Source organism: Centropristis striata, chromosome 1 (genome assembly GCF_030273125.1).
Source record: "Centropristis striata isolate RG_2023a ecotype Rhode Island chromosome 1, C.striata_1.0, whole genome shotgun sequence".
Classification (NCBI taxonomy): Eukaryota; Metazoa; Chordata; class Actinopteri; order Perciformes; family Serranidae; genus Centropristis; species Centropristis striata.
Genome location: NC_081517.1, coordinates 9903003 through 9922054, shown reverse-complemented (window position 1 = coordinate 9922054; position 19052 = coordinate 9903003). Strand labels below are relative to the sequence as shown.

At 39.4% G+C, this 19052-nt stretch overlaps 1 protein-coding gene across 1 annotated transcript in view; it reads right to left on the bottom strand.

Moving 5' to 3' along the window:
* Positions 1–19052, bottom strand: part of sorcs3a (sortilin related VPS10 domain containing receptor 3a) — a 278556-nt gene that overhangs the window by 107251 nt on the left and 152253 nt on the right. Inside the window, exon 4 of the mRNA XM_059329950.1 lies at positions 12491–12649. Coding sequence (XP_059185933.1) covers positions 12491–12649 — 159 coding nt within the window. The remainder of the gene's footprint in view (positions 1–12490; positions 12650–19052) is intronic.

Sequence of the window (19052 nt, the reverse complement as noted above, 5' to 3'; positions counted from 1 at the left end):
TGTAGGACGCACAAATGCGCCACCAACACGCACCAACAGCCCCATTGACTCCCATATTAAAAACGCAGGAAGATTTCTGTAGAAAAGCATATTTAACAGTTTTTGAAATTGCTCTTACAAAGCTATTTCTTCATTTTTCATCACAAAAAACATATGTAGCTGTTCAGGAAAGCTAAGGACCCTCAAAGTGAAGTCGGATCAATGATAGGTATTATGGTTTTTTATTATTTATGTTTTTTGTTCGAGGCCAGAAATTCCAGTCTGTCCACTTCTGGCTCATGTCACTAACCCTACACCTGCAGTTAATTCTGTTGATTGCTCTGCTCTGATTGCCTTTGATCTTTGCTCTGATTGCCTTTGATCCTTTGATGTGATTACAGTTACGCGTAAGCGCGCACACTCCTCCATGCCATGAGCCAAAAGTTTGTCAAAAAATTGTAACCGTAATTGCCATAGAACGGCGACTATATAATGGAATCAAATTAGATGCAGGCCTTTGCTGCACCCTCCTGGTTAGCTTTAGGCATCAAATCTAATGGTCAGATTTAGAGAAAAAAAAAACCTTTCTGGCAAAGAACTTCTCTCATGTGTCAGATGTGCTACAGTTAGCAAGAAAGCTATTTTAAAAAATGCATTTGTAGACAGCCTCTCTCTGAAAGCATCATGAAGGACCCCACCCTCCCACATCCAATTCACTCACCTGCCCTCAGGCTGGAGATACCAGAGCATCCATGCTTCCTCTACCAGACACTGCAACACTTTCATCCCCCGGGCTCCACAACAGCCTGAACACTTAACACTTCTGGAAAATTACAACTACCTCTGAACCTCTACCAAGCACCTTCTGAACTTTCTGTTAAGCCCACCCCAACTTTAAGGCAATGCTTTCTTCCAGGCAACATAAGAACCCTTGTAAAATGGCACCAGGCCTGAGGATAAGTGCCATACAAATTCAAAAGCCTCTTCATTTGGAGCATCAAATTGAGTTAGGGTAAGGGGGTGGTAGATTGACATTTAATTTTTGACCATGAAAACTGCAGTTGCCAAAATAATCTCAAATCATGGTCCACTTGCTCACCTGATCTGGAGCTTTTCAACCGTGGTCAAGAGGATCTGGGTTAGCAGCAGAGTTGGCTTACAGTAATGACAAAAGCTTTCTGGTCAAGGTTTAGTAAATTATGTTTTATGCCCGCCTGCTGCCCTGTGTTTCCACACACTGACAGGCTCATATGTAAGATGAAGGTGACTAAAATAAATGTCATAATTACCCGCAGCCAAAAAACACACACACCTTGACTCCTCACTGGGATAGAACAGCTCAGAGAGGGCCCTACATCCATCCTGCTGCCAGAGACAAGAGGAGTCAACGATATAAATTGTCGCATCACCCCCCACAGAACAGAAATATGCAAAGCGCTCAAGTGTTTTCCCCTACTCCTGTTGATATGATAAAGGGAACGAGTGTGATTCTAAGAAGTGATTTTAACCTAGTATGTCATATCAGGGGGTCGGCTGCAGCGTCAGCGGGGCTGACGATGAGGGAATACACAGCAGGCCAACAAACAAGCTGATAAACAAGCCAACAGACAGATGAACTGATAGCTATTCACTGGAGGATGTCAGCAAAGCTTCTATAACAGATAGAAATGATCTATTTAATACACGTTTAAGCACGACCCATCAATCTTCGTTTGCTCTCGTTTATTGGTTCATTCCCTTTCCTCTGTCCCTTGGTCCCCACCCTCCTCTGACACACTTCACCCAGACATACATGCAAACAGTGCCTCACCTTCAGCCTCTTTTCTTCATCCCCAGCACCTGACAACTATTTTTCTCTTCAATGAAGAGCTAAAAGCGGACTGACAAGCCCACACGGCTGGAGTAGAGCAGTGACCATGCGAGCAACATGTAAAGGTTACAATGGATGTTGAAATATCAAAGGCTCCTCCAACAGCAGGTGAATTCTAAACACCTTCAGAGGACACAGAGTGTTTACTAAGGGCTTCCCTTAGGGAGAGTACAACCTGATCTTTGAATACAGAATCCCATGATGGTATAGCTTTCGAACATATCAGCTAACCACTGCATGGAAGCCTTTCTATAAACCGAGCGTAAAATCAGTAAGGCAGCATGTCTGGATTTATCTGTTAGTGTTAAGGTCATCAGAGGGTGGTGTAGTTAGGGATTGGATGTATGTTGATGTTTTATATGGTATGACAAAAAAAACAAATTCAACTCAAGGTTGATACACATAAAGGTTAGAAGACATGTCATTATATCAAAGACTCCTCCTTCAGTTGGTGAATTCTAAACACCTTCAGAGGACACAGGGTGTTTACTAAGAGCAAAGAGACTACACTCGCATGCAATGAAGAAATCCCACTGTGGCATGCTACACAGCATGCTAGCTACTGCTAATGGAGGTTTGCAAAGTATTTGCGTAGTCTAAAACTGTCAAGGCAGCATGGTTAATCTTTAATCTGTTTAGGGTAATGGTTAAGGTCCCTGTTAACTTAATTTGAAATTTGTCCGTACAAACAATTAAATCAGGGCTCAGGATTTAGATAGTGATGGCCAAATTAAGCTTCATCATGCTTCACGAACCAGTTCCTTCATTTTCTAAGCCCACTCATGGGTGCCTAGCCTGGGTATACCCATGCTGCCTTGCGCGCTCAATTTCGTTTCGAACTGCAATGTGGCATGGTGTCCATAGCCGATTCTTAGCCCTGCTTTTGGGATTCAATCACAGAACGGGGAGGGACAGCAAGACGATGATGCGTACTATTCGACAGACGGAAGCTTGTAGTTTTCTTACGGATCCAACATGGCTGCAGCAGACATGAAGCCCTCTTTCAATCTAGCTGTAGACAGTTCTAGATAGTTTAGAGCAAAAGTTTATTTTAAAAGAAGAACAACGTTTGGCTTTACACTCCTTTATCACCACCAAAAAGGATGTTTTAGCTTTGCTTCCAGGATTTGGCAAAAGCCTAATCTAACAACTAGCCCCATTAGTAGCTAAGCTAATGGGGTTTAGCGAGACCCGGGTCATTGTGGTCGTCTCGCCATTGATCGCCTTGATGGAGGACCAGATAAAGGAGGCAGCCCAACTCGGTATCTCTGCGGCACAACTGGGTCCCGAGGAAGAGAATGCAATCAAAAGTTGCCAATACCAGACTCTGTTCGTCAGTCCTTAGACCTGGCTGAGCTAAGAGCTACGTACAGACGCTTATGATAGACATTCGTAGCGCCCAATTAATGGCTCTGGACGATCGTAAACCACGCCTCCTCTACGGAAAAATGAATAGGTGATCTCCAGACTACATCTCATTTGTGATATAGTCTGGCATTAGCCAGGCTGGTGCCTGACTTCAGAGTTAGCTGTCCAATTATGGCAACTAATATAACTGACGGCTCATAAAGTTTTATTTGGACATTACTAGATTCAGTATAAAGAAATAGGGGGTTAAGGAATAAGTTAACGTTTATTTCTTAATCTTGATAAGGCTGACCAAATAACCACTTGTTCTGGAACTTTCTACCATAATCAAGAATGAGCCGTTAACCTCACAATATAGAGTGGCCATAGACAAGTTTTTTTGCTTTCACTAAAAATTAAAAAGGTAATGTTATTGCACAATGTAGTGGCTTTAGGATAATGGCACAATCAACATTTATATCGGGTATGATGTCCTGAAAAAATGAAAGCTTGATTTACAACACAAAACAAGAAGAGGGTAGTGCTTGAGTTGCAGCTGTTCTTATGAAGATAAAATAATAACATAGAGGCTCCAAAGTCGAATCCAGTTATTACCTAGCCCACCATCAACTGCAGCACATTATACAGCTTCACCTCTTATATTCTTACCCTTCACAATAAATGACCTAGACATATGACAAACATCGAGACAATGTAGAATGTTTATCAGATAAGGTTCAGGTTCAACTCAATAAAAAGGTCATGCAGTTCCATGGCAACTGAAGAATTTACATCTGCTTAAAAATACCTTGTAAAACAGCTAAATGTTGAAAAGCTTGTTAATAGACATTGAGCTGAGATTGTTTGCTCAATATATTCTGTCTACAATATAGGCTCATAATATTAAGTAATTGCCGGCAATTGCCATGGCAAATATTGAACTTTTAGTGGTTCTGACTTCATTCCCTTCTCATGAAGTTGTCCTTGGGAAAGCAATGTAAGTCCACCTTCCCTTAACCAAGACTCATGCAAATCATGCTGAAAAGTCTTTGTAAGAATCTGTTTCATTTGAATCTGTTCATGTGAATGTGTTGAGGGAAACCCTGAACTGTTGGGCCTGCTCAATAATTGAGCACTGCATGGCAGCCTACAATTCATTTTTTGTTCAATTTTACAATAACAGCATTTGGTGACAACAGGAAAATGAACTCATATAAAGCACAACATCCCAATGTAGGAGAGTGGCTTTGTTCCCATGAAATCCATGACTTAATGGATGAAATATAATCTTTAGCAAGATTGCTAAATAGCAGAAAACTTTCTTCTCATTGCTGTTAATACACTCCACATTTTGGCTTTGCAGCACACCTCCATCTGCTGTTTTGACAACAGAGTGACAATACATATCTGCTATTCCATCAGAACGAGTTACTCCATCTGTTCTGCCTGCTTCTTCTTGCCTTGTAGCCGTCAGGGCTCTACTGTATCCATAATTTCCCTTTGATTTCAGAGCTCCTTTCCCTGTTTCATCATGCAAGACAAAATAAAACCACAACCAAACATTTCTTGATGAATCAAGCCATGCTTGACCTGGTGTTGCCTCTCACTATCTTGCTCTTTTTATGGTTTTCATATGTACCTACTCACTTGCAAGATGCACCTCACATAGCCGCTTCCCTTATCACCAAAGGCTTATCATGGTGTTCTTTTGTTTGGCGTTATTCTTTGTTTGACAGTGAATATGCCTTTTCACAAAGCTATAACCCTGACTACTCTGCCAATGCTGATTTTCTTTGCAATTGAAGGCATACTGCTTCTATTTTTTAGAATTTACCTGCCAAAGACAGCTCCCTCCATGATCATTTAGTCATGATCTATTGTATTATTACTGTTTGACTCTGAGCCATCCATCACCTGCCTAATAACATTAATCCTTCCGTCTGTAGCAGATTGCCAACTCTGAGCCGTGGAGAGCTTTGGTTGAATCCCATATGTGTTCAAATTTAAAGTCAGTGATATAGCTGCTGCAGCCACTGAGACACCAGCTCCCTGCTACAGCAGCCTCAGCCTTAATGGATTGTTGCACCTCCAGTGGAAATAATAACTCACAAATTAAATGTTTGCCTGGACCTAGGGTTTTCTGTGTACCGTCATAGGATAATGCAATTTCTGTGCAGTATGAATACGCACTACATGTCCGTGTGGATGACTCTTTATGAGGTTAGAGCTGAACCATGAAAGCCCCTGTCCTCATTAAACTCAACACTTGCGGTGTGAATATACACTGGTGGTTCCCTTTGTTTCTCTCAAGTGCAACTTCCTTTATTTGCTGCCTGGGGTTCAAAGGAAATGTGAGGATGGGGAATTTCAATTTGTCAGGGCTCAACCTTTGTATTTGCAGGCTGCTCAGACTGCAGCAGACCAGCAGGAAATACACCTTCTGCGGCTGTGTGCTCTCGTACGGCAGACTGCTGTTCAGAGGTGTAGTGGGAAGTCACAACAGGTGCCTGACAGGCACATTTGTAGAATGTGACTGTGTCATGGATTTATTTGTGGAACAGCTGAAACTAAATCATTTAAAATGCTATGAATATGATATGACTGTAATGTGAAAAATAGGAAAAAAGGTGCATTGAACCGGTTTCACATGATGTCACCATCATAGTCAGTCGGTTGTGAAAGCAGTTGTATAATGTCTTCTGTGGCTTTGTCAGGTCTGACAAAATAACCCTAAAGATGTCATTAGAGTTACCTTGGCATGCCTTAAAGACAACATTTTAAAGTTTTTAGACCTACACAGGTTACAGAAGAAAGCTTCCTTAATTTAAATAAAACATATTCAATTTCCGACATACTCTTCACATTAAAAGTGTCCCATTATTTTGTCATTTAAAAGCTTTTATTTTGAAGCAGAAAAATCAGGATATGTTTGGTTCTCATCACCAGCAACTTACCATGACTCATGAACCCGTACATGAAACAGTATTATAAAGAAAAATAAATGTATCAAAGCACCATCAGCGAGAGAAAAAACTTCAAACCACAGAGTCAGTTCGAAGCTACAAAACTACTGAGAGCTAAACACAAAGAGACTTTTAAAAATGTCTTTCTTGCTGGTCCCCTGCACAGATATGAGTTCAGTCTCGCAACACATACTTTTTGCTTTTTCCCTGATGGGTCTCAAAAGGTCTTTTTTTCTTCTTTCTCTTTTTTACTTAATATTTTAAAATAAAGCCGCTAAGAGGGTCTGAAGAGTTGTTAAATCTAGCAAGAAAGTCGTGGAGTTGGCACCAGCAGCTGCTGGTGCTCAATGTGCCAAAAAAAACATTTTTAAAAACTTTAATTTTTTTATTTTTGGGGCCATTTTGAGCACCACAAGCCAAATACCGTCTTGTTCTATCATATTTAAGAGAAGGTAGACATGCCTACGGCCAATTTCCCAAACACTCCAAACACCAAAACAGTCTAGATTTGTGAAGAGAACTTCAGGTAGAAGGGGAAAAAACAAACTCTAAACGAGTGAAATTCGCAAATCTTACATGCTGAAATACTATCAGGAACTGTAGGAAATTTAGGATATCTTGGACACTGCTGCACCATTTTGACAATTCTCTCTCTCTCTCTATCTGTGACTCACATCTTTATGGAACCACAACACCAATGCACTGGAGCATTCTTTAATAACAACAACACATAGAATATAGGGGAACATAATGATGGTAATAAAGATAATAAGGACTAATGACAAATATTAGCCGGGAAAGGATTCCGTTCTGTCATAGGTCAGAAATTCGCATAAGGAAATAACAGATTCCAAACAACGTTTGATTACAGCGTACAGCACTGTACTCTTGTCTCTGATGCAATTATTGGATGTGTTACAGTAATTACTACACAGTCCATTAGGGAGTCAAGGCCTTGTCTCTCAAGTTTGCTGAGGCGTAAGCGGCGGCATGGTAATATTCATTGCTGTGATAGAAACATAATGTTTACAAATCCCTACGATTCCACTGCAAGTAAAAGGAAATAAAAGGAAATATTTATCTTATTTCTGCCTTTTTGGAGATGTACTCCTCTGCAGCATCTCTCAAATGCTTCTAAATATCTGCCAACATGCCATCAGGAATATTGTAGATTTCATGTCAGCCACAGGGCAAAAAAGTATCTCATGAATTATTGAGGAAATTAGAAAAAAACAGTCTGTTCGTGTCTGGGCTTTTGTCAAAAGGAAGAAAAAAAAAACATTTTAGGCAAGATGCCCTTACACCCAGTCTTCTGGGAGCTCAGATGATTCACAGGGAATAAAATAAGACAACTCCTATTTATTCTATGTGTGGAGCTTTTTTCCTCTACTGTTCTTCTGTGTAAAGCCTGTTTACATAACTCACTCACTTGGCAGCACCAACATTGGCCTTATTCTCAGAAGCCAACTTGGGACTACATCAATGAGTAATTGTCTCCACAAACCCCTCACAGTCAAGAGATAAGAGCCTGGAAAGGTCACTAAGAGTTCTAAATCTAAAAATACCTCCATTTACTCAAGGAGGGGACTGACCTGAATGTTAATTCTAAAAAAGCCATAAAAGAGAATCAAGAATTACAACAAATACTTCACTCCAGCCTATTTGTCCTGACATGCATTCTGATGTCTCGCTAAAGACTTTCACTCCTGCCTCAAAGTTAAGTCCTCAGGGCTACACTTAACCACGGCTAAGCACCAACTTACAGCTGATTAAATTCAGAGTGACCCAGTCTGAAAACTATTAGCCGGTTACAAGCTGAAAATGAGCATATTAAAGCTTCTCGCTGCTGGCGCAACGGTCGAGATGAAGTGTCGAGGCCCTGCGAGGGAAATCAGGTCGAATTAAGCAACCAATAATATCTGTGTAAACCTTTTAACTAACTAGATGAAGAACATATTCTTTATTTGCAACAACAGCCGCAAGGAGGTGGTTTCAGTATGTGGATAATGCATTCATGAGCAGGATGAAAATGGGTGATAATCATGCCTGGGCCTTTTGCTTTGGGTGCCAAGGTGGCCTCGTGATGATGCAAATTATAGCCACATTAGTCATATGCTCATAATACCTGTAATCTTCGGCACACGCACTGACCCTGACTACCTTGTTAATGTTGCGTTGCCAAATCCAAGTCTCAGCAGCCTCCACCTTCTTGAACTTTCTACTTTGCTGCTGATGTATAACTCACCTTCATGACTGAGATGTATTTAATCAGGAAGATCAATAGCTGTTACCATCATTGATCTTATGAAGTCTATTTCATGGCCAAGGCACACCTCATATTTTGTATACGTTGTAATTTTTATAGATAATGTAAGCTGCTAAGGGCTGTTTTTAATTAACATTAGGAAAGACTGTTTTGGAATAATATAACAGCAGTGACTGATAAGTAGTTTTTACTCCTTGCAATCCATCAGAATAATTTTATGTTTTGCCCAGAACCTTGGCTGAAGGCAGACAGCCCCTCTCTTTCAACTACTCCTACCCAGACTTCACAGGGATTTGAACTTCTTGAACCTGGCTGCCTTGTTCATCTTAATAGTTACTCTTGCGGTCTAAAATAGCAGCAGCAGAATTTTCATGCTGAGTTTTAATGCTGGAGCAAAGTAGTGGAGCTCAAATTAAGTTAAGATCCCTGTGACTTTTTTTTTTTTCTGTGACCGAGTGCTTAATGTGTGAAAATAAGATTTACAGGCAGATGTGAGGCTTCAGCGATCACAGATGCCTAATTAGCAAGAGTGGTAATATCCACTAAATGTATTACATTTAATCAGAAAGATGAAAATAAATAGTATAAGTTTATTATCTAGAAAACACAATCTACAGGTTAATTATCTCCACCACGCGTAATGGATTATGCTTTGCTTTTGCCTGTATATGTGAATGCATGTGTGTGTCTGTCTGTTCACAGATCATTTCTGGACTGGACCAATCATTCTTAGATTTGTTTTGCACATTTATGACTGTATACTACACTATTACAGTGATTGATCATTTTTGATAAACATGTTTTATTTATTGTTTGGTATGGGTGTGTAGGTCATTAGCTTTAGTTACATAGCAAAGTCATTTCTGTCAATCAGCTGAGCTAAAAAAATAAAAGCCTAATCTAATCTGTTGCAGGCCACATTTTGGCCTGTGCAGCAGGTGTGCAGAATCTTGTTCTTTTATTTCAGTGCCCTGCAAGTTTTATCCCAGGATCACATTTGTGTTAATTTATGTTACTTGCACAAGAGTGCCAGTTTACATTACTTCCTGACATCAGCCTTTGCTGAAATAACCCTACTGCTGCTTTTTGCTGGATTCATTTCATCCAGAGGTGCACACAGCTCTGTGTAGTTCACTGCCTTCTCCAGGAACTACATCTGGATGACTGCCATTACAGCACCAAGGCTACGTTCACACTGCAGGTCTTCATGCTCAATTCAGATTTTTTTTTGCTCAGATCCAATTTTTTGTTTGGTAGTTCACATTATTGTGCACTGTCTTTCCACTGACTACCTCCATCGCAGCTGTTTGCCATGTTTGTAATCACCGTGTCTAAATGAATCCCCCTGCCAGCTCAGAATTGTGATCATTGTTACTCTATGGTGACTTAAAAGTTGGTTGAAATGCACCATGACTGGTCAGACTGAGGTCCCATTGAAAAACATCAGACCTGTATTCAATCCTATGAGATATGTACTGTTCACACTGTCATAAACAATAACATCTGAGTCACATTTGAGCGAAAAATAATCAGATTTGGGTCACTTTTGCCTGCAGTCTGAACGCAGCCCAAAAAGTTTTTCCAGTGATTAAATTGCAAAGAACACAATAACCACAAGATGATGTCAATGTGCAAAAGTCTGAATTCATGCTTTGTCAGGTTGTCCGCATGATGACAAGGAAACAAATTTTAAAATGCTTGTTTTCTGAGCATAGTTTAGATTCATCAGTGCTATGCTATGCAGGAGGTTCTCAATGCCTGGCCGAGATCCACTTTCTACTGAATGCATTTTCAAGTTTTTTTCTGCATTTTTATGGGACTCTATTTTTAATTTTTTTGATATAGATGTTTCATTTTTCACCCATCAATGCAGGGATAAATCTTAGGTGCAGTAAATTCCACTCTGCCGAGAAAAACCCTGACATTTGCTCATGTGGTGACAACCTTTTCACAGCTTTATTGTTGACAGGTTTGATACAGCCACCACTGTTCACCAATCATCACCCTCCTGCACCGTGTCCCCCCTGCAGGGTGATGGCTTTGGCTCTGAGGTCAGAGTCATTGACCTTTATGGCAGAGCTTTGCTGGGTACAATCTTAGTGCACTGGTGTGCAGAGCTCCATACTGTGTGACAAAGCCCAGTGAAGGTGACACCTCGTAAGGAAAATGGGACACTGAGAATCACTTTAAAATACTGACATATTTGTCTAATGTAGTAGATACCATTTCTCCTTAAAAAAAGGCTCTTACTCAAATACAGTGATAGCCAGGTGCTACTGTTATGGATTGTATGGTCCACTGTGTGTACACCATTATTTCCACCAGTACAACAACATAGTGGTGCCTTACACGCTTACACTTTCACTCTTCTCACTGAGGTCATTCTGACTGGTGATATACTTCCTGCAAAGGCTTCACAATAAAAGAAGTTTGAAAATAACAATGATTTGTCATATTTATAATCTCTTATTATTAAATAATCATCATCATCATCATCATCACCACCACCATCATCATCATCATCATCATCATCATCATCATCATCATCATTATCATCATCATCATCATCATCATCATCATCATCATCATCATCACCACCACCATCATCATCATCATCATCACCTTCTGGTTAGGGTCCTTGAAAGAACCATTTAATGTTAAACTATGACTAAAATAGAGTCATTGTTTAGTTGGTACAGTGCAGTTCCAATTAAATAGTTCCATTTAAATAATTTGTTACCTGGAGCTTGTATTTAAGTGAGTGTGAAACAGATCAGCTGAACAGAGTTAGATAAACATTAATTTATATTTAATAAGGTTTATATTGAGTCATTCTTTCCAGAAGCTTTAATATATATATATATATATACTGTTTGGTGTTGGAGAGAACTACTGCATATATTTTAAAAAGTTGTATAAAGCCTTTTGTATCTCCAGAGGAAGCTGTGAAAACTCTGATAAATGTTCTAAAGTGATCTTTCTTAAGTCAGCGTCGGTGTGGTCTGAAGATTACATGTTTGAAAATGAAATAAAGGTGAGGAGTTAGAAGAACTAAGCTTACTGGACCTCTGCGCCCCCTCCAATCTCTGCTTGAGGCTAGAGGCTCCAAGCTATGCTACTAGCATAACAAACACGAATTTCTAACTGGACTGTTGTTGATCAAGTTGCATTGTGGGTAATGTAAGCTAAAAAATGTCATTAAAAAAAAGGAGAATGTGTGAAATATCTGCATATAATCTTTGCATTTATAGACAGAAAATTCCACTCGCCTCCTTCCTGCTGCCTACACCACCTCTTCTTTCCCCCTCCAGGGGAAAAGACAATATCTCTGGTCGTGCTGCTTTAGTTTTATATGTCTGGCAATATTTTAGTAGTGTCATACTACATTTTTGGAGAGCTCTTTTAAACTCAACACAACCAAGTGAATTAAACAAATAACCAAGCAAAGAAAGTGCAGCCCAGTCACTAACAAAATTTTTGGCATTTCATGTTTCTGCAAGCTACATTACATTACAAGATGCATTGAACTGAAACAAGTTTTTGTTTCGGGTGATGAGAGATGTGATATTAAAAGCTGTCAGGTGGGCAAAAGGGAAGGTGGCTGGCACAAAACATCCCATTTTTGGAGGTTTTGGACTTTGTGTCGTGTTGTTTAGTTCTGTCACATATAGAACATATTGCAGTCGTATTTAACGCATTTAATGCAGCAGCCGTCACATGGTAATGAGAACACATCACTACTTCTTACTAAAATGTGAAAATATCTACATAAATAATAGGTGGAGGTAGAAATAAAGGCCTGTCTCTAATGGTAGTCTGTCTCAAATAAAGGTCTGGCTCATTCTTTAGTTCAGGTAAATTACAGCTCACAACACTTTTTTAGAATTCATATTCAACAAGTGAATGAATGGCCAGCCATCAGGTGATTAGCTAAATTGATGAAAACTGCAGGCCCTAGTGAATATGTACTGTGGCCAACACAAAGGTAGAGACAGCTCTAAATAATCACATGCAGCTTATCGTGGCAAGGACAGAGAAGAGATATGACACGAATCACAATCTCACCTTCTGGTCGTGACTGTAGGCTAAGGCCCAGTCCTCTTCAGTGGGGTGGAATAGAAGGCTCAGGACGTAGAAAGTGAGGCGGTACTTCTGGTAACTGGCTCCCTCATCAGAGCTGATGAGCACGCTGCTCTCAAACTCTGGATCTGTCAACACCATAATCTGAGATGAGGGAAAGAGGAGAAAGAGAGTGTGTACACATGCGAGGGAGTGGGTATGAAATTTTGAAAATGGTAGAAGAAGGGATTGAAGGGCGAGTTTGAGTAAAGAGGTGGAAAGACAGGGAGATGGGAAGGGAGAAGAGAGATGTAAGAGGCAGGAGCAGTGTCAGCAGAAAAGGCCTGGCTTTTGGCACACGTCAGGCTTATTCTTGGCAAACAGCTCCTCGATATATCCAACTTCATTTTATGAGTGTGACTCTCCAGCTTCTGTTGCCATGGCTCTGTGGCTCTTCCTATGTACTTTGAGGTGAAGACTTTGAGTTCTAATCATCTCTCTCCAAAATAAGATCAAGGTTGTGAGAGGTGAAATAGCTTGTAAAAGACTGACCAAACAGAACAGCTGAAGAACACAGGTGGGTTGAAAAATCATGAAATAAACTGTCCTAATATATAACAGAACAGTGATGAAGCTTGTAGTCTAGTTACAATTAAGCGCTGTACAAACAAGAGCAACCATGCATGAATCTGCATATACAGTATGTTATTTTCTTTATCAGCTAGTCCTTCAGTATGTCATTTCTTAGCATTTCTTCTTCCAATAAAATTCTAATTTCAAATTTAACTGCACCACATGGGCAGCAGCCCTAATTTCATGCTTGGAATATTTCTGCTAGAGCTATCACAGTTATTAAAGAATTCAATAAGAACAGGAATTCCACAATGCATATTTCCTTCAGCTAATGACATTTAGAGTCTTTGTGGAAGCAGATAAAATGGTCACAGGAATTCCTCTTTTACTAAAGAGGAGTTGTGTGAATAGGTGTGTAATAAGTTTTAAGAAAGCTGTAGCTTGAATATGATTATGCTATTGAATACATGTAGTCATTTGAAAGTTAATATAATTTTAGACTATGAAAAATAAATCCATTGTCAATACATTTTACTGTGTTAAATTAAATGATTTATTTTTAAGATCAGAATCAAACTTTAAAAAAACCTAATTGTCAATCAGAAGGCAGTGGAAAAATGTGTTTAATGAAAGTCACAAGTAAGGAAAACATACAGCACACAGATAGAAATTGAAAATGGATGCACACAGTAAATGTGGTGCTAATATGTAGCTATGCAAGCTAGTGTGCAAAATCCTTCTTTAAAGGGCAATGTGTAAAATATGGCCAAATGCTTCAAAAACATGGGCAATGATTCACTTTGTGCAAAAATGACATGATATACTAATTGCAGCAATGATAATGATGAAGATTGTGTGCAGTTAGTTGCAAAAACCGTGCAACTTCTTAAAAATGTATTGCAAAAAAATCAGACCTCACTGAGATTCTGTAATTTAGAGTCTGCTGCAATGGATGGGTCCCTGGAGAGGATAGCTCCATCCTTATATTGATTGCTCACTCAGTGGAGTGCTTAGAGAGCAACAGCCAGGCAGAGAGGCACAGGTGGATCTATGCAGAGTTGGGTTTTGCGGTCAGTAGGGTAGATGAAATAGCTTCACAGCTAAGATAAGTCAGGGATGTTTTTGTGTAGCCTGGTTTCCTGAAATGGTTGGTAATCTGCAGTCACATGTTGTCCAGTGTCCAGTAAGTGGGCATCAGTGAGAAAGAGGCTGTCCAACAGGTTTATTTGGGGCCACTCTTAGCCAAGCTTTGTTCCAGGCCTACCTGCCTTTCTTCTGCTTCCTGCTTCAACTCATAATTTTCCGGGGGACTTGTCCAGTGCAACAGTCTCTTAAAAAGCATAATCTTAATTTAAATTGTATTTGTAGGTGTGAAGCTGCTAACAGTACATCCATGGCTACAATGCTAACGGTGAGTTAACTTCTTTGGCACAAGTGGAGTTCATTTTGGTGTTTAGCATGCTCATTTCAGTAGATTTCTCTGCAACACAATACATAGTCTTGATATACTGTCAAAATGTTACTTTATCAAATTGTATTGAAAAGGTTGGTGAATGTTGAATTGAATTAACTAAAATTCTGGTCTTATCTTACACATTGCACCTTTAGTATTAAAACTAAATTGACTATTTTGTGTGTTATGTTTCTCTCAAATTACATATTATCATCTTATAAACTAAATATGGCAAACCTGTCATTTACTAATTCATTTACCTGTCATTTACTAATAATGTCCAAATGTGTCACTGGTGACATGACGAAAAGTCTTTTAACTGTTTGGGCCTCCACCAACTGCAAAACCAATAGCCACCCACTGTATGTAAATTGTATCACATCAATGCTATTGTATAAAGCCTTTAATAAATTGACTGGTCACATGTGGTTTCATGTTTAGGCTACATATGCCTTGTTTGTTCTGCTTGTAGTTAATAAATAAGTATATTGTAAGTGCCTAGGATCACAAATGATTAGACTCCACATAAGCTCTGTGATAGCAAAGTTTAAGTAAGTCACACCACCTCCACCAATATCACCAAGGGGAACAATGCAATATAACTATAGGCCTAACTGTAAATTATGAAATAACTTGTTTGCTAATGTAAGCTAGCTATGTTAATGTTGTTAGCAACTAACATTTACTGTAATGTTTGAAATTATAATAACGTTACGAAAACAGGAAAAAAATGCAGAAACTTAATTTATTTCAGAAAATGTGAACTTTCATTTGCAAACAACATTAGCATAGCTAGCTTACTTACAAGTTATTTGCTGCGTAACCTAACTTTATAAGTTACAGTTATATTGGAATATTAAGGTTATATTGTTTACCTTGGTGTAATTAGTGAAGTTTATGTGGCTTATTCAAACTAATGAATACATGCTATCATATTCTGATGATGTCTCTGGCGTACACAAGTCCAACAGGGATGGTGGGTCCAAGACTGGAGCTGTGCAGCTAGAACCACAGAGCTGAAGCAGAATGGGGTAATCATTCTCTGTGGGTTTACAGTACAAGTGAACCACTTCACATTACACTTAATCCCTTCCATTATTAATGAGAAAATATGGACTGGTGCAGCTTTAAATGTTTATCTCTTGAGTCTTTTATCCAGCTTAAACTACAACACCCATGCCCCCCTATAATGATCGTGAGGTGGGATTGTGCGTCGAGGCTGCGCTTGTGGCTCAAATGGCTGTTTTTTTTTCTTGTCAATTCAATTTGAATTGGAAAAACAGCAGCACATTTGTCACTGACAGAAATGCTAGACCTCTTTCCAGAGGTTTAACCAGGAACCCTCCCTGGTGGTGATTTAGATAAATTGTTTTTCATTAAGCACCAATAAACAGGCAGCACATTCTCAACCTGGATTTCTTATTGGCCCAAGCTTGCCAATCTCGCCATTCATTACCTGTCACTGTGCTGTGCCAAGGCCTCCTGATATCTGCCATTGTCTTTGCAGCTTGTCAGATGTAATTAACATTTTTAAGCATTAATCATATCGTATAATACTACAGTAAGCAGCAGAATCTATTGTGAACAGGAAATTACATTTTGCTGTGCCTTATTTTGAGTCAAACGTCAGGATTTTCAGCTAAATGGAACAGTAGAAATGCCTGGAAGGGGTGTAGGCACACGGTGTACATTTCATATTAAAATCTACTGTTGATATTCAAGCCTTGTACTCAATCATGAGAGTGTTATTTCCCCTCTCTATGCTCACTATGTAACTATGTCCTTCAATTGCAGTGCTTTTAGCTCATCTTTTCAGAGAGGTTCACAATTTGCTCTTTTAATACTGGAAATGGGGCCTAGAAAGTATTGTCACATTCACTCATTTACCACCATGTAAGTGTGAAAACAGCCACATTATTCCCCAACCTTACACATTATCATAGCAAGCCAGTTTCAGTCTGTCGCCTCTGCAGTTAGAAAGAACCCTGAACCAATTCGAAGCCAATACAAAGGCGGGAAAAGGAGCAGTGGCCAATTTCTCTCCTGCCTACTAAAACAATCTCCCTTTAAAAAATAATTACTCACTTCCAAAATCACAGTGACCGATAGCATTAGCAGGGGGTGATTAAGATTTCCCTCACAGCGAGCACTCAGCCTTTGTGAGGAAGCGAGCGAGTGAGGAGGGTAACAATACCAAATCGATAAAGGTTGGAGGGATAACCGTTGTGTTTTATCAGCCTGATGTTGAGCTGTGCATAAGCTGGAGCACAGAGATAGAAGCCGGTAGTTGTCGGATCATGAGGTAAGTGGAGGTATGGATCAGAGACAGAGGGAAAGAGAAACCCTGCAGCAAATGAATCACGTCACGCCAGATCAATTGAGCTTAGTCCGTCTTTGACGGGAGGTTTTAACGGAGAGTCGTCGCCGCAATGTGCTCATTAACCACGGATCAAGACTTAATCACCCACATCTAGCTATCATGTTTTCACTGTCTTGCTTCCTCAATGGCAATTTAAATGTGCATGTCTTTATTTTTAAATTAACCCAATCTACCAGCCGTTCAATCAAACTGTTCAAGGACTGAGCGCACATGGAGCTCGGAAAAAGACATCAAAATCTAGCAGAGGAGATTCATGGGAGGTGTCATTTTCAGAGGCCTTGCGCTAAATGTCATTACTATCTTTCAAATCTATAATGTGACATTGTTAAAGGTCACCGCTTCCATTCACTTTTTTCTTGGACAATGTAAGAGAAGAAATTCTACATACTTTCAGAATCGTCATATAAAGACTCCTTTATTGTGGATGAGAGGAATATCTCAAAGAGTAGCAGATGATGATATCACAGTGAGTGATTAGGCATTCGGGCTGCTCTTTTTATCCGGTAAACACAGCTAAATAAGGCCACTCAAGATGCAAGGAAGCAGCAAAGGAATGTAGCCAGCAGACAGGCAAACTTTCATCCATCTATGGGATAGCTAATCGAGATAATTAGATTGGAGATAAGAGGTGGAGGGGGAATCGGCCCCATGGGCAGAGCCAGAGGTCAACTGAGTAAAGTATTATCCTGAGATTGTTACTGTCCCTTGGCTGCTGTGGGATTTTTTTTTGTTTTACATGGATTAGTTTAAAAAAGGAATACGTTTAATATATTTTGGTGAAACAGATATCACAACTGCATTGTTCCTGAGTGTTATTTACATCTAGTATTGTGTGGTGCGAGTGTGAATTATCTTTTTACCTCCTTGGGGTGTTAACGAAGTTTATCTAATGTTATATAACTGAAATAACAGAAACAAATACCTTACATGAGCAACAGAGAGAACCTTGGGGACTACATTCCTGCTATGCCCTTGATGTGGGATTAAATTTTCTCCACATAAAACAGGCAGGAGGAGTGAGTCATGAGGAGTAATCAGCGCTGGCTATGATCTGTTCCTCGCCCTGACGTGGTTTAGCTCAACAGTCCCGGGATCCTATTAACTCCCGCGGCATGCAGACTTATTCAGGGTCAGTACCTTGGCTCAGCCTTGGAAAAGTGAGGCTGATGAACCCGAGCACCTCCACAACTCTTAGCATGTCCTCGTCACACACAGGAGTCAGGCTTCATTTTCTGCAAGTCTGTTACGATGCAGATCTTTATTTATTCAACATTTTTCTGACCAGTTAGGTCAACCTGGACAAAGTGATTATTTTCAAGGATAACATGTTTTTTTTTTTTTTCAAGTTTTGCACATCTGTCATACAGCAGGAAGACTCTAAACTCTATTATCTGGTGACTTGCTCCAACCACATCATTATGCTGATGTCCTAAGGCTTAAAGTTTTTATACATCCTTGAATCTGACCTGCCGTTCTCGCCTGTTTATTCCTTTTCAGATGTGTTTGGAAGAAAAAATAAGTCTGCATTCTAAACACTGAAAACAAACTCTTTCACTCACTACAGTACCTGCATATAAATAACAGACTGTCTTGTAACTGTCTTATTTCGATTCACAGACCCTATTTCTAAATGTCACTGTGTCTTGTTACCTTGAATTGCCTGTTCACATGTATTAAAACAAGATCATGTATCTATGGCAACTGTGGCCTTATGTGGCAGTTAAAGTAGCTGTCATCAATACGAAATGAGTGCAATAAGAGAAAACACACGTTTTCTGATGTTGATTGATTATCTTGTTATCTACGGATAACAATGTTAAAAAATAATTTTTTCAACTATGTTTTCTATTAAATTCAAGTAAACAACAGTTTGCTTGGAAAATACATTTTAATTAGACAACCTGGCCTCGACATTATGGAATGGATAAGATGTTGACATTCTGTATGCTTACTTTCTGTTTCTTATTAGACAAAAAACACTTAAGTCAAGTGAGATGTAGGATCGTTTTTTCTATTTACTTAATTGCCTCCGTAAATACTGTATTCAAAACAATATAATGTTGATTTTGTAAATTATGGTCCCATTTAGAGTAAAAATTATGATATAGTAGGGTATGCTTTAGTGCGGGGCTACCATATGATTGACAGGTCACTACCCCAGT